Source organism: Vulpes vulpes, chromosome 15 (assembly GCF_048418805.1).
Source record: "Vulpes vulpes isolate BD-2025 chromosome 15, VulVul3, whole genome shotgun sequence".
Classification (NCBI taxonomy): domain Eukaryota; kingdom Metazoa; phylum Chordata; class Mammalia; order Carnivora; family Canidae; genus Vulpes; species Vulpes vulpes.
Window position 1 is genome coordinate 69,446,526 of NC_132794.1, and position 18,111 is coordinate 69,464,636.

At 47.8% G+C, this 18,111-nt stretch overlaps 1 protein-coding gene across 1 annotated transcript in view; it reads right to left on the reverse strand.

Moving 5' to 3' along the window:
* CILP (cartilage intermediate layer protein) overlaps nt 1-17,600 on the reverse strand; it is a 75,687-nt gene extending 58,087 nt beyond the window's left edge. Inside the window, exons 1-3 of the mRNA XM_072738823.1 lie at nt 17,282-17,600; nt 5,227-5,364; nt 2,650-2,856 (exon numbers count right to left, since the gene is read on the reverse strand). Of these exons, the coding sequence (XP_072594924.1) occupies nt 2,650-2,856; nt 5,227-5,364; nt 17,282-17,455 (519 nt within the window). The 5' untranslated portion in view covers nt 17,456-17,600. The remainder of the gene's footprint in view (nt 1-2,649; nt 2,857-5,226; nt 5,365-17,281) is intronic.
* Nucleotides 17,601-18,111: the final 511 nt, after the last annotated feature.

Genomic DNA, 18,111 nt, shown 5'->3' on the forward strand with positions numbered 1-18,111 from the left:
TCTATTAGGAGCAGAGTAAGTTTTACTCTTTGTATGGCTGCCAACCAAGAAAATATCCAAAATCTAGGAGGCAGGTCCCTAGTGACAGGTGCTAACTTCAGGTCCTCCATGAGGAAGCATGCCAGGTGAGAGAGAATGAGCCCAGGTGACATACCTGCAAGCTGAGGCTACAGCAGGCATAGCAAACACATCTTCTGCCCATGGTAGACCATGGCAAAGGGTCAAATAATCAACCATGATGGCCAACATAAAAATATCAATTGTAGCACTCATTCATATTGACTCAGAATCCTTCTCCACATTTCAGGTAGCTGCTACCAGTGGATGGAATTTGAAATTCAAGTTGAAATTCAATGGCTATGTTAGGGCTGCAGTATCGGTATCTGGTTTAGGTTGTTTTTTTTTTTTTTTTGGGGGGGGGGGTTATATGCAAAATTTTATTTACCAGGGTTTAGCTACATAACACCAGTTCACATAGTTTAAATTTCAGTTATAGTATATTAACTTTGGGTAATGGTATAAAGTTTGAACTCTGCTGCTTGCTCTTCAATTTACATACCACTACACAAATAACAGAGGCAGGGATCCCTGGGTGGCGCAGCGGTTTGGCGCCTGCCTTTGGCCCAGGGCGCGATCCTGGAGACCCAGGATCGAATCCCACATCAGGCTCCCAGTGCATGGAGCCTGCTTCTCCCTCTGCCTATGTCTCTGCCTCTCTCTCTCTCTCTCTCTCTCTGTGACTATCATAAAATAAAAAAAAATAAAAAATAAAAAACAGACGCAAATTACTATTTGTAATCAATCATCACTCTTTTTTCCAAGTCTGTCAGTGATTGGTCACCATACATTTCTTCATTTCTCAGGCAGTGAAGCATGTAGTTGTGTTGCTTCAATATCTGTTGAGTGAACTCAAACTGCTCAGTGAACATTTAACCTTGCAAAATGAGAGAGATGTCCTATTCAGTGGCACCAGGCTTCCCAAATTCTAAGTTGTTTCAGTGAAGTTGAGGGACGATGAAACAAGCCTTTGTTTTACCTTTGGGAAGCCCCTTGCCAAGTTAGGCAATGTCCCCATGTCTCAAAAGCTGACACAGACCTTCTCCAAGGACAGTGAATGTCATCTGATCTGATTCCATACCCATTGTAAGCTCTGGCTGCCACATATATACAGAACCCCTAGACTCAAGAATCTCAAGCCAGATTGCTATGAGCAGAGGTGCATAAGAGTGGGAAAGGTGGGCTATCTGTACCATGAAAACAATCTCACAGCTTCAACTGGCAAGTAAGCTCCCTCAAGCAAGCCCCTCACTAAAAACCCAGAGAGAAGTGGCTAACAGAGCATCCACTTTACCAAAGGACTCTGACAATGTGCCTCTAAGTGGCAACACCCTGAACAATGAAGTGAAGGTCTGCTGTACGAGATTGTAATCTGAAGGCAGCTTCTCCAGGCCAGCTCTGCTGCGAAGCAGAGGCCTCCTGGATTCCAGTAGCCTGGCCATAATAATAAGCTGAGAGCCAGTATAAACAAGCCCATCATCCTACGTAAAACCCAACTGCACTAATCAGCTACAGCAGTGTTGGAAAAGTTTCTCTAGCCCCAGGGCTGCATCAGCCACAACTGAGCCCATGGTTCACAGAACCAGCCCCTCTGATGAGGCAGATGCTGGCATGACTGGGGGAAGGCCACAGCCCTTCCACTACCCCAGATTCCCTCTCCATCCACCTATGAAAACAACCATTACTTTCTTGGAGTCCAGTATAGGAAGAGGCCTTTGCATATATGAATTGTTTGAATCCTTTCAGCACACCAGAAGGTGGGTGATGACATCCTATTTTACAGATGGGGACACTAAGTCTCAGAGAGGTTAAGTAAACTTGCCCAGGACACAGAGCTGTTAAGGTGGTCTTTATGGCTAGCTGAACCTTTCCTCCTATACCTCACTAAGGAGCAAAACACAGCCAGCAGAGATGGGTGCTTGACACTGTTTTGACTTTTAAAAAAGGAAGAAAGAACCTCTCTTTGGAGCATTCCTCAGTTTTTCCTAGGACCGGCTCTGTGGGACTGTCTCCTCCTAGACAAGAGCTTCTCAAACTTCAACGTGCATACAAGTCACCTGGTGAGCCTGTTAAAATGATCTCTGACCAGGTGGTCTGGGGTGTGCCTGACATTCCACATGTCCAACATGTTCTCAGGTGACATGGATGCTGCTGGGCCAGAGACCATGCTGAGTCGCGAGGACTGGCTACACACTGAAATCACCTGGCTATTAAAGCATACTGTTAACTGGGCCCCACATCCAGAGATCCTCATTAACTGGTCTGGGGATGCAGTCAAGCATTGGGATCTCTAAAAGCTCCCCAAGTGATTCCAAATGGGAGGCTAAGGTTGGGAACCATCTTTAAATCAGTACTTCTCAAACTGTAATCAGTATGGGAATCACCCGGAGATCTTGTTACAATGCAGGTCCTAATTCGGAAGGTCTAGGGTGGGCTCAAGAATCTGCCTTTTCTCGGGTTCCCAGATGCTGGTGCTGCTATTGGTCTACAGATCACACCTGAGTGGCAAGGCCTTTACGAACCTCTCCCCCCAGCTCCCACCAGCAAATTCCCCAGGGTTCTGACCCCCTTGTCAGCAGGCTTAGGCCCCACCTTGTTCAGGTGGCAATGCAGCCCATTGTGGATGATGGAATGGAAGTTTTCGAGGCGGCTCCCGTGGAAGGCGTAGATTAGGTCCCGTTCTCCTTTGGTCTCATAAAATTTGGCGTTCGCTGGGTTGGAGTATTCAATTTCAAACAGGAAGTCCGGCACTGGGACAGGCGTGTGAGGGGCACCAGTCAGCTTTTGGATCTTTTCGAACTTGAAAACATGTAGGAAGTCAGTTTTATTTGTGAAGGTAGTTAAGATGTGCTGCCAAAATGGCCTCCTAAAGCTTTGGGCTTACCGCCTATGGGGAAAGCTTATAGCTCAAGACTGCTTTCCTCAAATACTGTTTCTCCCTATACCAGGCTGCGAAGTATGGACTACTCTCCTCCTCCTAACTAAAGACCATCTCTAATTTTCATAACACTGTCACATCCATTTCCTGCATTCCATCTTTACAATAATCTCAGGAGGTAAAGGGGTGTGATCAATTGCAAAAATGGGCAAAACCTTATCCCCCACCCCCAATCCTTGTGACTCTGTAGGCAGAATTCCAGGACTCCTATCAAGAAGTGGCATCTACTTCTCCACCCCTTGAATCTGGGCTTGGCCATGTGACTTGCTTTGGCCCTGGCAATTATATACCAAACAGAAACTTGAAAGGGCTTGCCCTTTACCATCTGTTGCTGGGAACCCTTCCTTGCCATGGGTGCGAGCCTTGCTAGCCCTCAGTAGGATAGAGGAGGAGGGCCCCATCCACAGCAGCCGTCCCAGCTAAAGACCCAGACATGTGAGGTTACCCTAGATCATCCAGCCCCATCCAGAAGAACAACCCAACTAACCCATCGAATCATGGGAGACAATCAATGTTGTTTTAAGCCTCTAGGTTTTGGGGATGGTTTGTTATGCAACAAAACCTAATTGATACAGAAGAGTAAGCTCTTCCTGAAAGGCAGTAATCCTTTTCAGGGCAGAGAACACATCATTTCATTGATTTCTAAATACTAAGTCATAGACCAAAGCCAGTCTGTGATGAAGTTTTCTCTGGGTTGTGATTAAATGAGAAAAATAAGGACCATGTAACAGATATGTTTATATTGCTGTAAGCTTGCCTTGACCTTTTGTCATTTTTTTGAGGCCATCCTCCTTTTTTGTATTAAAACATCCTTTTATAAAGTGATGATACATGGAAGCCCAATAATATCCTTACTTGGGCACAATAAAAAGCTGATAATTCTCACTCCATATGGTGCCAACACTCCATATTTTAATGAAATTTAACTTATTTATAATTAAAAGTCAAAAAGCCACTGCCTTATCTACAACTACTTTACCTATAGTACCCAACATCTAGTAGATACTTGATACCCATATGAGGAATGAATAAATCTCAATTTAGCAGATGACAAAAGTGAAACCCAGAGATAACCTAGGAGTTAGCAACCCAGCCTGGACTTGTATATGGATCTTCTGACTCCCACTGCAGGGTTCTCTGTGTTACTGACCCTTTACCAACACAGGTGGACATCCCTAGACACCAGAATCTGAGATACCAAATTCTATGCCAGTTGAGGAGGATTTTTGTGTTTAGCAGGATCTTGTAAAATGAAATGCTCTTAAATTTAAATTGATAAAGTATGGGGTGCCTGGGTGGCTCAGTCAGTTAAGCATCTGCTTTCATTTCAGGTCATGATCCCAAGGTCCTGGTACTGAGGCCTGCGTTGGGCTCCCTGCTCGGTGGGAAGCCTGCTTCTCCCTTTCCCTCTGCCTGCTGCTCTGTCTACTTGTGTCAAATAAATAATTAAAATATTTAAAAATAAAACTGATAAAGTAAAGAATACAGATAAACACTGCTGTTCAGAGGAAAGAGCACCAGATCTGGGATCTGCCATCTATGCTCTGGTCCTTGTCATCCCAGCCAATGCCCAGGAGATCCTGCCCAGGCAAGGGAAACCAGATTATGGAATGCCTGGTCTGCACCAGAAACTGTACTGGGGGTTACATACTTTCTACCATAGCTCCCCTCTCTTGTAACTATTAATATTCTCAATTCACAAGTAGGGAAAAGGAGACTTAATACTGGATGAAAGTGGGATTTGATGTCAGAGCCTGAAGTTTTCCATGAACCAGGTTCTGCCTCTCTGTTTCCCGACAACTGGATGAGGCCAGTGTTTCTTGAGGTGTGGTCAAGGGCCCACCCTTGTTGAATTTACCTGGGGTGCTTGTAATACCCAACATTTCCCGAGCCCTTAGTACATGCTCTAAGGCATTCTTCTAGATGGGAAAATTCATTCAATTCTCACAGCCAGTTCCCTGGTGGAAGTATACTGTTACTACCCCCATTTTATAGATGAGGAGACGGAGACATGGAAATGCACCCGGTGGCCTGCTCTAGGTTTATGGTAACAAGGAGAACACAGCCTAGCATTGCCACATGCAAGTTCCTGAGCCAACTCCAGACAGAGAATCAGCATCTCTCAGGGCAAGGTCCAGGAACCTGCATTTTCAGCAAGCTTCCCAGGCCATTCTGGTGAACAAGGAGGTCCCAGAGCCCGTCAGCCCTAGGAGTCTGCTGTCAAGTCTCACCTCTGACTTCCCTGCACTGTGGACTGTCAGGACCTTTGAGGATAAAATCCAGCTCACCAGGTCCCTGGCCCGTATGTCTTTGTCTCCAGAGGACTGGAGAAGTTCGTTCAGGTTGGGTAACTTGCTGGCATCTGCAAGCTGAAGTGAGGAAAAACCTCCATTAGTCAGGATCCTAAACAAGATGATAACCCGGCGCCCTCTCATGGTGAGGCCGGCAAACCGCATGTCTTTTGTGTTTCAAGTAATTTCTTAAGAGAGAAAGGTACAGGGCAGCCCCGGTGGCTCAGCGGTTTAGCGCCGCCTGCAGGCAGGCCATGGCCTGATCCTGGAGACCCGGGATCGAGTCCCATGTTGGGCTCCCTGCGTGGAGCCTGCTTCTCCCTCTGCCTCTGGCTCGCTCTGTGTCTCTCATGAGTAAATAAAATAATAAAATCTTAAAAAAAAAAAAAAAAAAGAGAGAGAGAGACAGGTGTACAGGTCTGCAATCCCCTTTCCAAACTCCAAAAGCTCTGAATGCTAAAACACTGTTTCATAATTCATTTGGTACAAAGCCTGAACTGATGTGAGGTTAGTTTAATCTTTACTCATCCCACTTCCTGTTACTACTGATGTGATACCTTTTGCTGCAGTAATATTAATGTCTGATGATGGGAAACCACTTCACTGGAGGTGTTACCAAACAGGTGATATACACAAGCTTGGGTAGAGTTAAGGAAGTCTTTTCCCCTCAACATGAGTTAACACCCTGTTAACCTGTCTCCTGGAGACCAGATGAAAGTAGTGTGGCGGGGATCCCTGGGTGGCTCAGGGGTTGAGCACCTGCTTTTGGCCCAGGGCCTGATTCTGGAGTCCTGGAATCAATTCCCACGTCGGGCTCCCTGCATGGAGCCTGCTTCTCGCTCTGCCTGTGTCTCTGCCTCTCTCTCTCTCTCTCTCTGTGTCTCCCATGAATAAATAAATGAAATCTTTAAAAAAAAAAAAAAAAAGTAGTATGGCAACTATATACATAACCAGGCAACATTTGCTTATGGTCAAAATGACCCACAATGGTAAACTGTACCTGGGTGGGAAGAAACTATGAGTGGGGAGTTCACGGCTTGGGGTTTCCCTAAGTGTGGTGACTTTTTGTGAGGACCCCAGCAGCTATGTCTATGGTGTTCTCACAAGGGAGCCCAGCCTCTGTGGCACATGGGGCTTCATTGAGGCCAGACCAGGTCCGGCACCCACGCATTCATCTCCTTACTCCTCAGCCACCACTCTCAGGGGGCAAAGACAAGCTCCTGGACCTCTGTGTGGGCCCTTGCAGGGACTTGTGCAGGAACAGACACCTGAAGCTGCCCTGTTGTGAGCTGTGATGTGTCCGAGAGCCTTCGGGCTCAGCTGCCGCCTCATGTGAATGGCATCAACGGATTAGTTGTATGGGTATAGCACATCATTACCTTTGTAAAATAGGACAGAATCTGAATTTTGAAACACATTTGGTGCTGAGAATTCTGATAAGGGACAGAGGACCCCAATTTACAGATAGCTACAAGGTATCTACAGCTTTTGCCCAGAAATTATACCTCACTAGAAGCCCAATCTGTCCAGTACGGCATTTAAGACACTGCAGACTGGTGCGATGTGAACATGGCTTGGGTTGTACCACCTCCAAGCTTTCCTCATTCAGTCCCCTGGGATGCGCCTTCCCGCACCTCTCCTAACCCAGGCACCCCTCTCCTACAACACCTACAACTCTCAGTTCCAGTACTCCCTTCTCAGTATGGCCAAGACTCCTAAAGGCCAAGGACTGTCCGGTGTTTTCCTAATTCTCTTTCCTGGATGTAGAGGAAAGAACAGAGAGATCCGAGTTTGAATGCGTGCTCCTTAGGGAAAACACTGGACTTGGCTGCACCTCAGTCTCCTCTAACACAGAATCCCAGCTGCTTCCATGTCAAATTGCTGAGAAGATAAAAGAAGGTCACATTTCTTTCACATTTATGTGTACATTTCTTTTCTTTTCCATTTTTTCTAGAAAGTTGGTTGTTGCTAACCTTGGGGGTTTTATTTCCTAACTTGGTAGCTGAAATTCAGAAATATCTCAAGACTACTTTATTCCTATCTCTATTTTCAAAGATTCAATCACTAGCGTTGAACTTCTAATAGAGCTCTCTACATGCCTTGTGGAGCATCAATGAAGATCCAGTTAAAAAACCATGGATGGGGTGCCTGGGTAGCTCAGTTGGTTAAGCAATCAACTCTTGATTTTGGCTCAGGTCATGATCTCAGGGTCCTAAGATCCAGCTCCACACTCAGTGAGCAGTCTGCTCGGGGATTCTCTCCCTTTTCCCCTGTTCTCATGCACACATTCTCTAAAATAAATCTTTAAAGATACACACATACATGCCATGGATGTGTGGATGTGTAAATGCTCCACGAGTATGGGACTACACAGTGGGGAAGGCAGGAAGGTAAAGAATTATAACTGAAACCTACTCATTGCCATTAACAGAAGTGGATACTAACTACTAAGAGGACCAGAAGGGACTTTTGCGTGGCAGGGCCTGGGGGAATAGGGGATGGTCAGGAAAGCCTCACAGAGGAGGTGCTGTGTGACCTGGGCTTAATATGCAAAGGTGCAGAAGCAGGAAGATGCAGCCTGTAGTCAGGGAAGAAAAAGGCAACATGGTGAAGTATGCAGGCTCTTTTCCTAGGCAGCCTGGGTCTTAACCAGGGCTCTTACGTCCCCACTAGTTGTGTGACCTGAGTGAGTTGTCTGACCTTGAATCCTGTGTCTGTTTCCTCAAATACATAATTTGGAGAATAGTAGCCACTTCATGAGATCCCTGTGAAGGTTAATCAGGTTAAACAAACATGGTGTTTAGGACAATAGGAGGATCTGAGTACTCTACTGTTAGTGGGATTGCCACAACTGTCATCATTAACCGTAGGAGGTTCCAGGTGGCTGGAGCTTACAGTGTGAGGGAGGGGTCGCCAGTCTGTGAAAACCCTTGACATACCTTGGGGACCTTCAGCTTTGTTCTGTAGGCTATAGAGAGCCATGGAGGGTACCCTCTGGTGGCCATCCTGCCTGCTGCCTACACAGTCCAGAGAACGCCCCCAGCAGCCTATAGCTTCTGTCTTTCTTTTCTACTCCTGGTCTACGCTTGTTATCCCAGAGCCAGAGCTAAGTCTTCTCTCCCACGATTACTGTCCCCATCACTCTTATTCTCAAATCCCACCTATGAGCCACAGCCCTTGCCAATAGTCCAGACCTGGGCAGAGGGAGACCGCAAAAGGCCAGTCTGCTAAGCTAGGCTGCCTCTAGGGGTTCAGTCTGGGAAAATGGGAGAAATCCCTCCTAGCTCCAGGCTGGACATAGGCCCCCACTGAGCTCCCCTTCCAGAGCTCAGGCCCTCCCACTGCTGCCTGCCCAAACAGGGCCACTATGTGTCCCTGCTGATCACTTTGTCCCTACTCTTTAACCTTTCAAGGGCTACCCTTATGTCCATTTCGCTTTTCAAGCTACTCTAAAAAAGAAATCTGCTCCAAAAAGTTAATAGGATTCTTCCTCTTGACCAAAACCTGCCTGCATTTTGGCAGGGCCTTTTGGGAACCAGGCATACAAGTAGGGTTGCCAGATAAAATACAGTTTGCCCAATTAAATTTGAATTTCAGATAAACAACAAAATCCATTTTTTTTAGTATAAGTATAACCTATACAATATTTGGGGCAGGGGTGCCTGAGTGGCTCAGCCGGTTAAGCATCTACTTCATCTACTTCGGCTAGGATCATGATCCCAGGGTCCTGGGATTGAGTCCCTTGTTGGGCTCCCTGCTCAGTGGGGAGTCTGCTTCTCCCTCTCCCTCTGCCTGCCCCTCCCCCTGCTTGTGGTCTCTGTCAAATCAATAAATAAAATCTTTTTTAAAAATAAAATATTTGGGGCATACTTGCACTTTCAAAATTATCTGTTGCTTATCTAAAAATCCAAATTTAATTTGGTGGCCTATACTTAGTTTGCTAAATCTAACAATGCTTCCTTTAACACAACCCATGGATATCTGGTCTGCCTCAGCCTCTCTGCCTGACAGTGCCTCTTACCACAAACTTCTCATCTACTGCCCTCATGCTATTCCTCAACTGCCCTGTGTCTTTCCTTTTTTTTTTTTTTTTATAAAGATTTTATTTATTTATTCATGAGAGACAAACAGAGAGGCAGAGACATAGGCAGAGGGAGAGGCAGGCTCACACAAGGCACCCGATGTGGGACTTGATCCCAGGACCCCGGGATCACGCCCTGAGCCAAAGGCAGATGCCCAACCACAGAGCCATCCAGGCGTCCCGCCCTGTGTCTTTCCTTTATGCTTCTGCAGCTGCTCAGCATAACATTTCACAGGGTCTTCAGGGCTAGCCTAAAGTCACCTCCCCTGTCCCTGACCACCCTTGATGTCTCTGCTCTCCCGTGCTCTATGTGGAATCCCACATTGGTACTTGACTCCCTGGGGCTACCTCAAATGTGATTGGGACAAATGCTTCCTGAGAACCAACCACACCTCATGTATCCAGAGACTCACCAACTGGCCTAGAACCTGGCACAAGTTCAGAACAGCTACTATTTATTGAGGCCTGATCATGTACCAGGAGCTGGGCTAACTGCTGTGCGTGCATCTCATTTTATCCTCGCACTGGCCTTTGCTAAAGGAGGAGGGGACAGATTTGGAGAAGCTAAGCACCTTGCCCCCAGGGTTATGCAGCTATTGAGTGGCAGGGCAGAGACACGAAGCTAGGCAGCCTGATTTCAAGTCCATTCTCCATTATCCTCTCCTACCAAATCAATGGAGAAATGTATTTATTTATTGTAAAGATTTTAAGTAATCTCTACACCCAACGTGGGGCTGGAATCCATAACCCCTAGATCAAGAGTTGCATGCTGCACTGACTGAGTGCAGGCACCCTTCAATGGAGAAATATATTATGGACTAAATATTTTAGCCCAAAGGAGCAATTCTGGTGGAACTTTAAGCGACTGCTTGGGAAGCTTATCAGGTATGTTTCTGGAGACTATGCCCCACCCCCTCTGCCAAATAATACAACCATCATAGCTAATAGCTGACTAAGCCCTGTCAAAGGTACAGAGAAAGATGTACCCTACAGTATGGAGCCTCCATGTAGACAAGTTACAGTGGAAGACATTTGCCAAAAACTTGACTGAGGAGAGCAAGAGTTCAGGAAAGAGGCAGGTATTTCTGGGGGTTCTGGGAGAAGGCAGAGGGAAAGGTGTATGGAGTGGGTAGGACACAGTGGTGGAGAGGGTTCTGAGAGGTAGAGCAGATGGCATTCCCAGTGGGAGAGAACATGGCAGACAGGCAAAAGGTGGTCCCAAGCTCAAATGCCCTCAGAGCCAGACAGGTGATGAAAACGAGCATGGGAGGCGTCCAGGAAGGAGTGCTGAGGAACAAAGGGCCCAACCACCAACCCCCAGCTCCAGCTGGTTTCTGCCCATGGGTAACTTCTAGCCAGGCTATGGAACCTCAGATGTTTTTCTTTTAAAAAGAAATGTGTAAGATGCTGCTTTTTTTTTTTCTTCCCAATTTCTAGTCTAATGGAACAAATAAAGCCTGTCACCCCAACAGACTCCACTTTTGCAACCTCTGCTCTGAGAAATAAAGAACTTTTTAGCTGGAGAAGGGGTCCAGGAGCCTAGACAGGGCCTGACCAGTGGGCAGTACCAGGGGTTTGAGAAAGGAAATCTCTCAGGAAAGGTAGTTCGGGTGACTGAGAGTACAAGGGCAAGGAACCAGAAAGGGAGGAACAGAGCAAAGAGAAGACCAATGACCCTGGAAGGAGACAACTCACGTCATTGCTTTGAATCAGGAAGTGACAGGACAGCCCAGTGGACACTCTGCAAACACCCAGATCATGATCTCCTGATGAGGAAGCCCAGGAACCGGTGTTTACAGCCACTGCCACAGGGGATTCTTATTATCAGGAAAAGGTGGGGATACTCAGGTTTAGATATTAATCAATGTTGTCCTAAAAGGGCAGGCAGCAGGAAAGAAAGAACACCTGAAAAAAAGCCAGAGGTCTTGATACTAGATGTGGGTGGAGGTGCTAGAAGGGTATGAACCAAAAGGTACAACCAAGGTCACCAGCCTCCAGGGCCAAACAGATAAAGTAACACCTGGAACAGTGGCGTGGGCGGGACAGGTGGAAACGAAGCTGGGGAAAGGTGGCCACCCCAGTTATACACAGGAATACCTTGCTTTGCACAAACCTAAGGTCTGAAAAATCCAGATTCACTAAAACAGACTAGGGGGCAAAGTTTACTTTATAGGAGAACTCTTCACAAAAAGCCTGGGGTCCCTGTAAAGGAATGGTTCTCTGGCTACATGCCACCATTATCTGGGAGCTGGAGGGTGGTCTACCCACCAGCACAGACTGATTAGCTGATGGTGACAGAGATGATAAGATACCACTGAGGTGTTAAGAAGATTAAACGAGTTCCATGTAGAAACAGTTCAGAAAGTGCCAGGCAGGTAGCAAGCGCTATTAGTATCATATAAGCATTAGGTACTGTATTATTATTCATCAAATGCCCCCTCTCTCCTGCTCACCAATTCAATAGGGGAAAGCCTGCATTTCTGGGATGTTGGGAAGGAAGGAAGTAGTCTGTACTAGAAGAATGATGTCATCCCTGGGGTCTCCGGATCATCATCCCACAGGCTGAGCCATCTTTCTAGCCACATACCCACCCACAGTCACGCCACACATCTACGCCTGATCCAAATCTTTTATCTGTATACTTTTCCCCTCTATTCTTCAGAGACTATTCCTGAGAGAAGGGAACTAAAAAGGTAACCCAAAAGACTGAGAATTTTACCTTGAGATATCACATATGTACCTAAATGGACACTTAACGGGCTGGACTGAATAACTGTAATCATTTCCTCACTACCCAGCACATGAGTGCTCATGAAAATGATCAACAGGAAAATCTTAAAACTACATAGTCTCTGCACATAAACACAACATCCCAATGCCCAAGCTCCACCTCAGAGATTAAATCAGAATCCCTAGAGGGAGGGCCCAGACATCAGTATTTTTCAAAGCTTTCCAGGGGGTTCTAATGTGAGCCAAGGTGGACGGTCTTATAAAGAATGACCTCCCCCAGGCAGCCCGGGTGGCTCAGCGGTTTAGCGCCGCCTTAGGCCCAGGGTGTGATCCTGGAGACCTGGATTCGAGTCCCACATCGGGCTTCCTGCATGGAGCCAGCTTCTCCCTCTGCCTGTGTCTCTGCCTCTGTGTGTGTGTGTGTGTGTGTGTGTGTGTGTGTCTTTCATGAAAAAATAAATAAAATCTTAAAAAAAAATGACTTCCCCCAACAAATGTCAATATTCAATTTCTAATCTGAAAATTAGCATCAAAAGCCTCACTTCAAAAAGTTTGTTACCCTTTGACCCAGCAATTTCACCCTTTGGAATTTATCTCAAGAGAATAACTAGAGATATAAACCACGATTAATGTAGGAGGTAATTTATCATAGCAATGTTTATAAGAGTAAATTTTTTTAAATTGTGAAAGATCCCAGAGGAAAGACTCCTCTAACTGCAGAGGGTGGAGGCAGAGAATAAGATGAGGTTACAGTTAGGTCTTAAAGGATTAAGGAGAGTTTGTCTGGACAAAGATGGAGATAGCATGGAGAGGACAAGCATTCCCTGGGGTTAGGACAGAGAGAAGCTTATTTATGTATTAACCCAGACATTGGGGAGTCACCTTGGCTCGAGAGCACAAGCCACAGACCAGAACCAGAAGAGTCAATCAGCATAGTTCATCCCCAAAATAGTAGATGGGAATGGGGGAAGCCGGATACGGGGCCTCTCAGACTTCACACTGCACACAAATGCCAAAGGATCTTGTTAAAATGCAGGTATTGAGTGGGTTTTCCAGGGTAGGTCTGCACTTCTAACTAGCTCCCAAGTGCTGCTGCTGCTGCTGCTGGGCCTCAACCACACTTTGGGTGGCAAGGGGGTAGAATTAATACCAAGGAGCCATTCCCCCTGACTTCCTACCCCCCAAAAGGATCTTCAGGCTCATGGTGAACCACAGCAGGATGTTTTCTAGGGGAAAAACAAAACAGCTGTGACACCAATGACAAGATCCTATGTAAAGCGACTCTGGAATATAAACTGTGCCCAGGATAGCTCAACCTGAAGTTCAGGGGTCAATGGTTGGGGCTATAGGACATCCCAAGTATCTTAGAGATTCTGTGACCTGATAAGAGTTTAGCCAACCCTTTTCCTAAGGAATAAGGTTACAGACCTGTCCTCAGAGGCAGAGGCAATCAGCACATACCTCATTTGATTCCTCAAAACATCTGACAAGGACCTCTCAGGCCAGGCCCCGGGAATGAAAAGAACTCCCAGGGCAAAATTAAAGTGCTGACTCAGAATAAAAATGTCCTCCAAACAGGCACCTGAGAGATGATTTGGGACTTTGCGGCCTGGGACAAACTAAGGCCAGAGCCACACCTAAAGCCAAGAGCTTGGTTCAGCAAGGGGATGTTATCAGGAAAACAGTCAATAAAATAATTCAGCCAAAGATCTGAATTTTGGAAACTGCAACACATGTGTTATAAGTGTGTAATGACACCTCACAGTGGGGAGAAAATTAATTAAAAGGGGTTGAAAATAATAGTTTCACATTATTTTCAAGTGCTCTTAGCTAACAATGAGGGACTTTTTAAAAAAGATTTTATTTATTCGTGAGGGACACATAGAGAGAGGCAGAGATATAGGCAGAGGGAGAAGCAGACTCCCCGCGGGGAGCCTGATGTGGGGCTTGATCCCAGGACCCCAGGATCACAACCTGAGCTAAAGGCAGACGCTCAATCACGGAGCCATCCAGGTGCCCCAAAATGAGGGACTTTTTCAGAGCTACATACCTTCCTTCTTTAGGTAACCACAAAATAATCCAGAAGGCCAAGTCCAGGCCTGATTCCATTTTGTCTAAAAGCTAACCTTTGAGGGGTGCCTGGCCAGCTCAGTCAAGTACAGCACAGGGCTCTTGATCTCAGGGTCATGAGTGCAAGCCCCCCATTGGGGGTAGAGTTTACTTAATAATAATAATAATAAAAAGCTAAACTTTAAGTCAGATACCAAGGTCTAGATACCAAGTCCTCTGCATCTTTTCTATAATTCATGTAACATGTGGCAAAAGGAACCTAAAGTATATTTATTTAAGAATATGTGCATAACCCCCAGCAGTCATCGCGCCAGGCCCTGCCTGGGGGAGTGGCCTTCTCCTAGGAAACTGCTCACTAAAACCATGCTTACAGAGAGCCAAGAAGCTGCACGGCCTGGGCTAGTTTCTAGCCACTCCTTTATATTCTATGTTATACTCCATATTCCCTATTGGGCACCACTGTGAGGGAAACTAGCCCAGGCCCAACAGCTAGGGAATATGACGGTGGAACAGGATGGTGGGAACCTGTCCATGTTTCTCCAGTGGCCCCTGAGAGAAAGGGTGTCCAGGCTAGAACTGGCACAATAAGCCCCAGGCCTAGATAGTCGGTCCCTATAAAGGAGTGGCTATTTCAGGTTCTCTGAGTTGCCAGTGCTCTCCTAAAGGATTATAGGTATGGGAGGAAGGAAGAAAGTGCCTTAAACTGAGAGCACTGATACCTGGGTGGGGGGATGTGGAATAGGGTGAGCAGCTCTGTCAGGGACACTTTTTACTTTATCGCTATCAGTTGTATTTTTTTATAACAAAAATATATCCAACCATTGTTTGCATAAGTAAAAATAAATTTTTAAAAAGCATGAACAAATAAAAAACAATGCCAAAGCTCCCTTTGCTTTTATCCCGTATTTGTCAAACTTGATTCTGTCTGCCAAGACCTTCTAGCAGGAAAAGCGCACAATGAGCATTCTTGTCCATGCGGATGTTTCTTGGGAAATATTAATATGGTGCATGGTGGGGCACCGTCTCTGGTGAGTTTTGTTCCTCTGACCCTAATCTCTCCCCTCTGTCCACCTCTCCTGAACAGATCCCTCTCTCACCCTGCCACCCCAGGGGTCTTTCAGGAATGCATCCTTGGGCACCTGGGGGGCTCAGTCGGTTAAGCGTCTGGCTTTGGCTCAGGTCATGATCTCAGGGTCCGGGGATGGAGCCCCACTGAGCAGGGAACCTGCTTCTCCCTCTCCCTCTGACCACGCTCCACTTGCACATGGCACATGTTCTCTCTCAAATAAGTAAATAAAATCTTAAAAAAAAAAAAAAAATGCATCCTGGATCTCACCAATGGCCTCCTCTGTCCAAGGGTAAAATCAACACATCTTGGCAAGACATGCCCAGCTCTGTATGCTCTGGTCAACCTCATCTCTTCCTGCTCCCCATGACATTGACACTAAAGTACAAAGTCGTCCTTCTCCATAAGTTTCTGGCTTTCTGCCCATCCTGTTACTTCTCCTGGAATACCCCTTTCTTCCTCTCTGCTCCTCAAAACTCCTCCATGTCTCTAGGGCCTCAGCATGGCATCAGCCATGGCCCTTACTTAGTGCTCCTTGATCCCAGTCTACTGCCAAGGAATGGGATTCCAGCTCCGGGCTTCCATGTTATATATATAGGCTTACCCTATATATATAGTACAGCTGAGCACACTGTTGATCTCTTCTTGGGTCTCTAATTCTATATCCTTAGCACCTGGCCCACAGCTGACGCTCCGTATCTCCTGACAAAACTGAAGGAAGTTTCATCCCCAAGGCTCTGATATCATAAACTCACAAAACTGACTATTTATTTGAATTTTCAGAACAAACCATAGGGGATGTCAGTTTGCTTATCTTTCTCCAACCTCCTGCTCCCTGTACCCTGAAATGCCTGTGTACTGTGGGCAAGGTGCCCTCAGCACATCCCTGGCCTGGGCTGCAATGGACAGGGTAAGGGCCACGAGGCTGGGCTTTGTCCCTAGACCTCCTTTGCTAGTGGTAGCAAAGAGGGAATCCAACCCTGACCATTTCATCAGAGAAAATTCTAAACATCTGTTGATTCTAAATATCTCCCTTAACCTGTTAACACGGTTCATAACATTGATTTTTTCTTTTTAATGTTTAACTAATTTTGATTCCTGGAATAAATCCACCCTCTTAATAAGGAATTATTCCTTTTATACATTGCTAGATTCAAGATCCTAATATTTTATGGAGAATTTCTACATTTATACTCATGAGTGACACTGGCCTATAATTTTGCGTTATCCTTATCAGATTTAGATGAAGGTTATATTAGCTTCTTTTTCAATATTCTGGAACAATTTTACACAAAATAAAACGGGAAACACTCATTCCTTCATTGTTTGGTAGAATCCGCCAAGGAAACCAGGCAGGCCTGGTGTTTTGAAGGGAAAAATCTTTGACTACTAATTCAACACCTTTAATAATTATGGTCTATTTTGATTTTCTATTTCTTACAGAATCAGCTTTGGTAAATTATATTTTTTCTAGGCAATTCCAAATATTTGAATTGCAAAGACAACTGATTATCTGGAATGCTGACCCTGACCCAGAAGTGAACTCTGTAAGAAATTAAGTTTGCCTTGTGAATCTGGAGAGCATAACAGCTGACATGAGTACTGTTATGTTACAATTTATAAAAGTGCTGCCCATATACTACCTCTTTGAAGATGAAGGTCTGGGAGGCTTTGGGGATTCTTGGTGTCTGATTACTTGCAAAGGATGGGTGGCTAGCTTCCCAACTACCCATGCTTCCCAGAAGCATCGGATTCAGATCAGCCCCCTACTGCCGGCCATGCTAGGACATTCTGTGGAGGCCTGTGCAACTACTGAATTCACTCTTGGGAGTCACTTGTCATTAACACGAGGAAGCAGCCACCAAGAGCCTTGGGGGTGTCGCTGTTAGGGTATGAGTGAGTGTTCCGAGTTCGCAGAAACCCTCCCCAAGGCCAGGCTGGGAATGCTAGGTCTGGGGGGCTGGCGTGTTTACTAACCCGGGTCCCCAGGCCACGTGGCCCGGCCGCCGAGGGCAGCGCGGGGTCGGGTGGGAGGGAAGCGCACTCACCAGGGCCTCAAAGTCCTTGCAGTCGTGGCGGGCGTAGGCCGCCGGGAAGGGCCGCAGCGCCGAGTCGCGCTTGTAGCTCTGCAGCGCCGAGGCGAAAAGGCTGCACCGGAGGTCGGCGGCCAGCACGTCGCGGGCCGCCGCCTCCCGGACGGCCGCCCAGCCTGCGGGCTGCATCCCGGGGGGCGGCGCGTCGCCGGGGGAGACGGCCGGGGGCTAGGGCCGGCCGAGCCCAGGGACGAGGGCCCGAGGGCGCCGGGGTTCCCAGGCCCGAGGTGGAGCGAGGCGGAGGGATGACAGGGGTTAGGGCGTGCTGGCGGCTGGCTTCGGCGGGGGAGACCGGCCGGTGGAGGAGGGGGGCCCGGCCGGGACCTGGGGTCAGCGCGGGGGGGGGGGGGGCTGGGGATAATGGGCCCCGTGGGGGGGTGTCCCAGGCTGGGGGAGGGGCTATGACATGGGATGAGACGACAGCGGCGGGAACGCGCTGACACGCGTCCTCTGCAGGGGCGGGGGTCCGGGGGGGCACCCCCAGGGAAGCCGGGGAGGAGCCCCTCTCCGCGCCGGGCGAGGCTGCCGCGCGGCCGGCGCCTTCCTGCTCCGCCTCCCGCCCCGCCCCGCCGAAGCCCCGGCGCCCCCGGCGCCCCGCCAGCCGCGCGGCCGAGCTCGCGGCGCCCTGCCCCCCGGGCCGACTCCCGCCCGGGCCGCGCGCCCCGCCTACCTCCCCCCCTCGCCGCTCGGCGCTCCGCCCCGCCGCCGCCCTCCCCGCCCGCCGGGGGCCCCGCGAGCCCGCCCCGCCCCCGCCGGGTGGGGGGGGGCGGGCCTCCAGGTGCGCC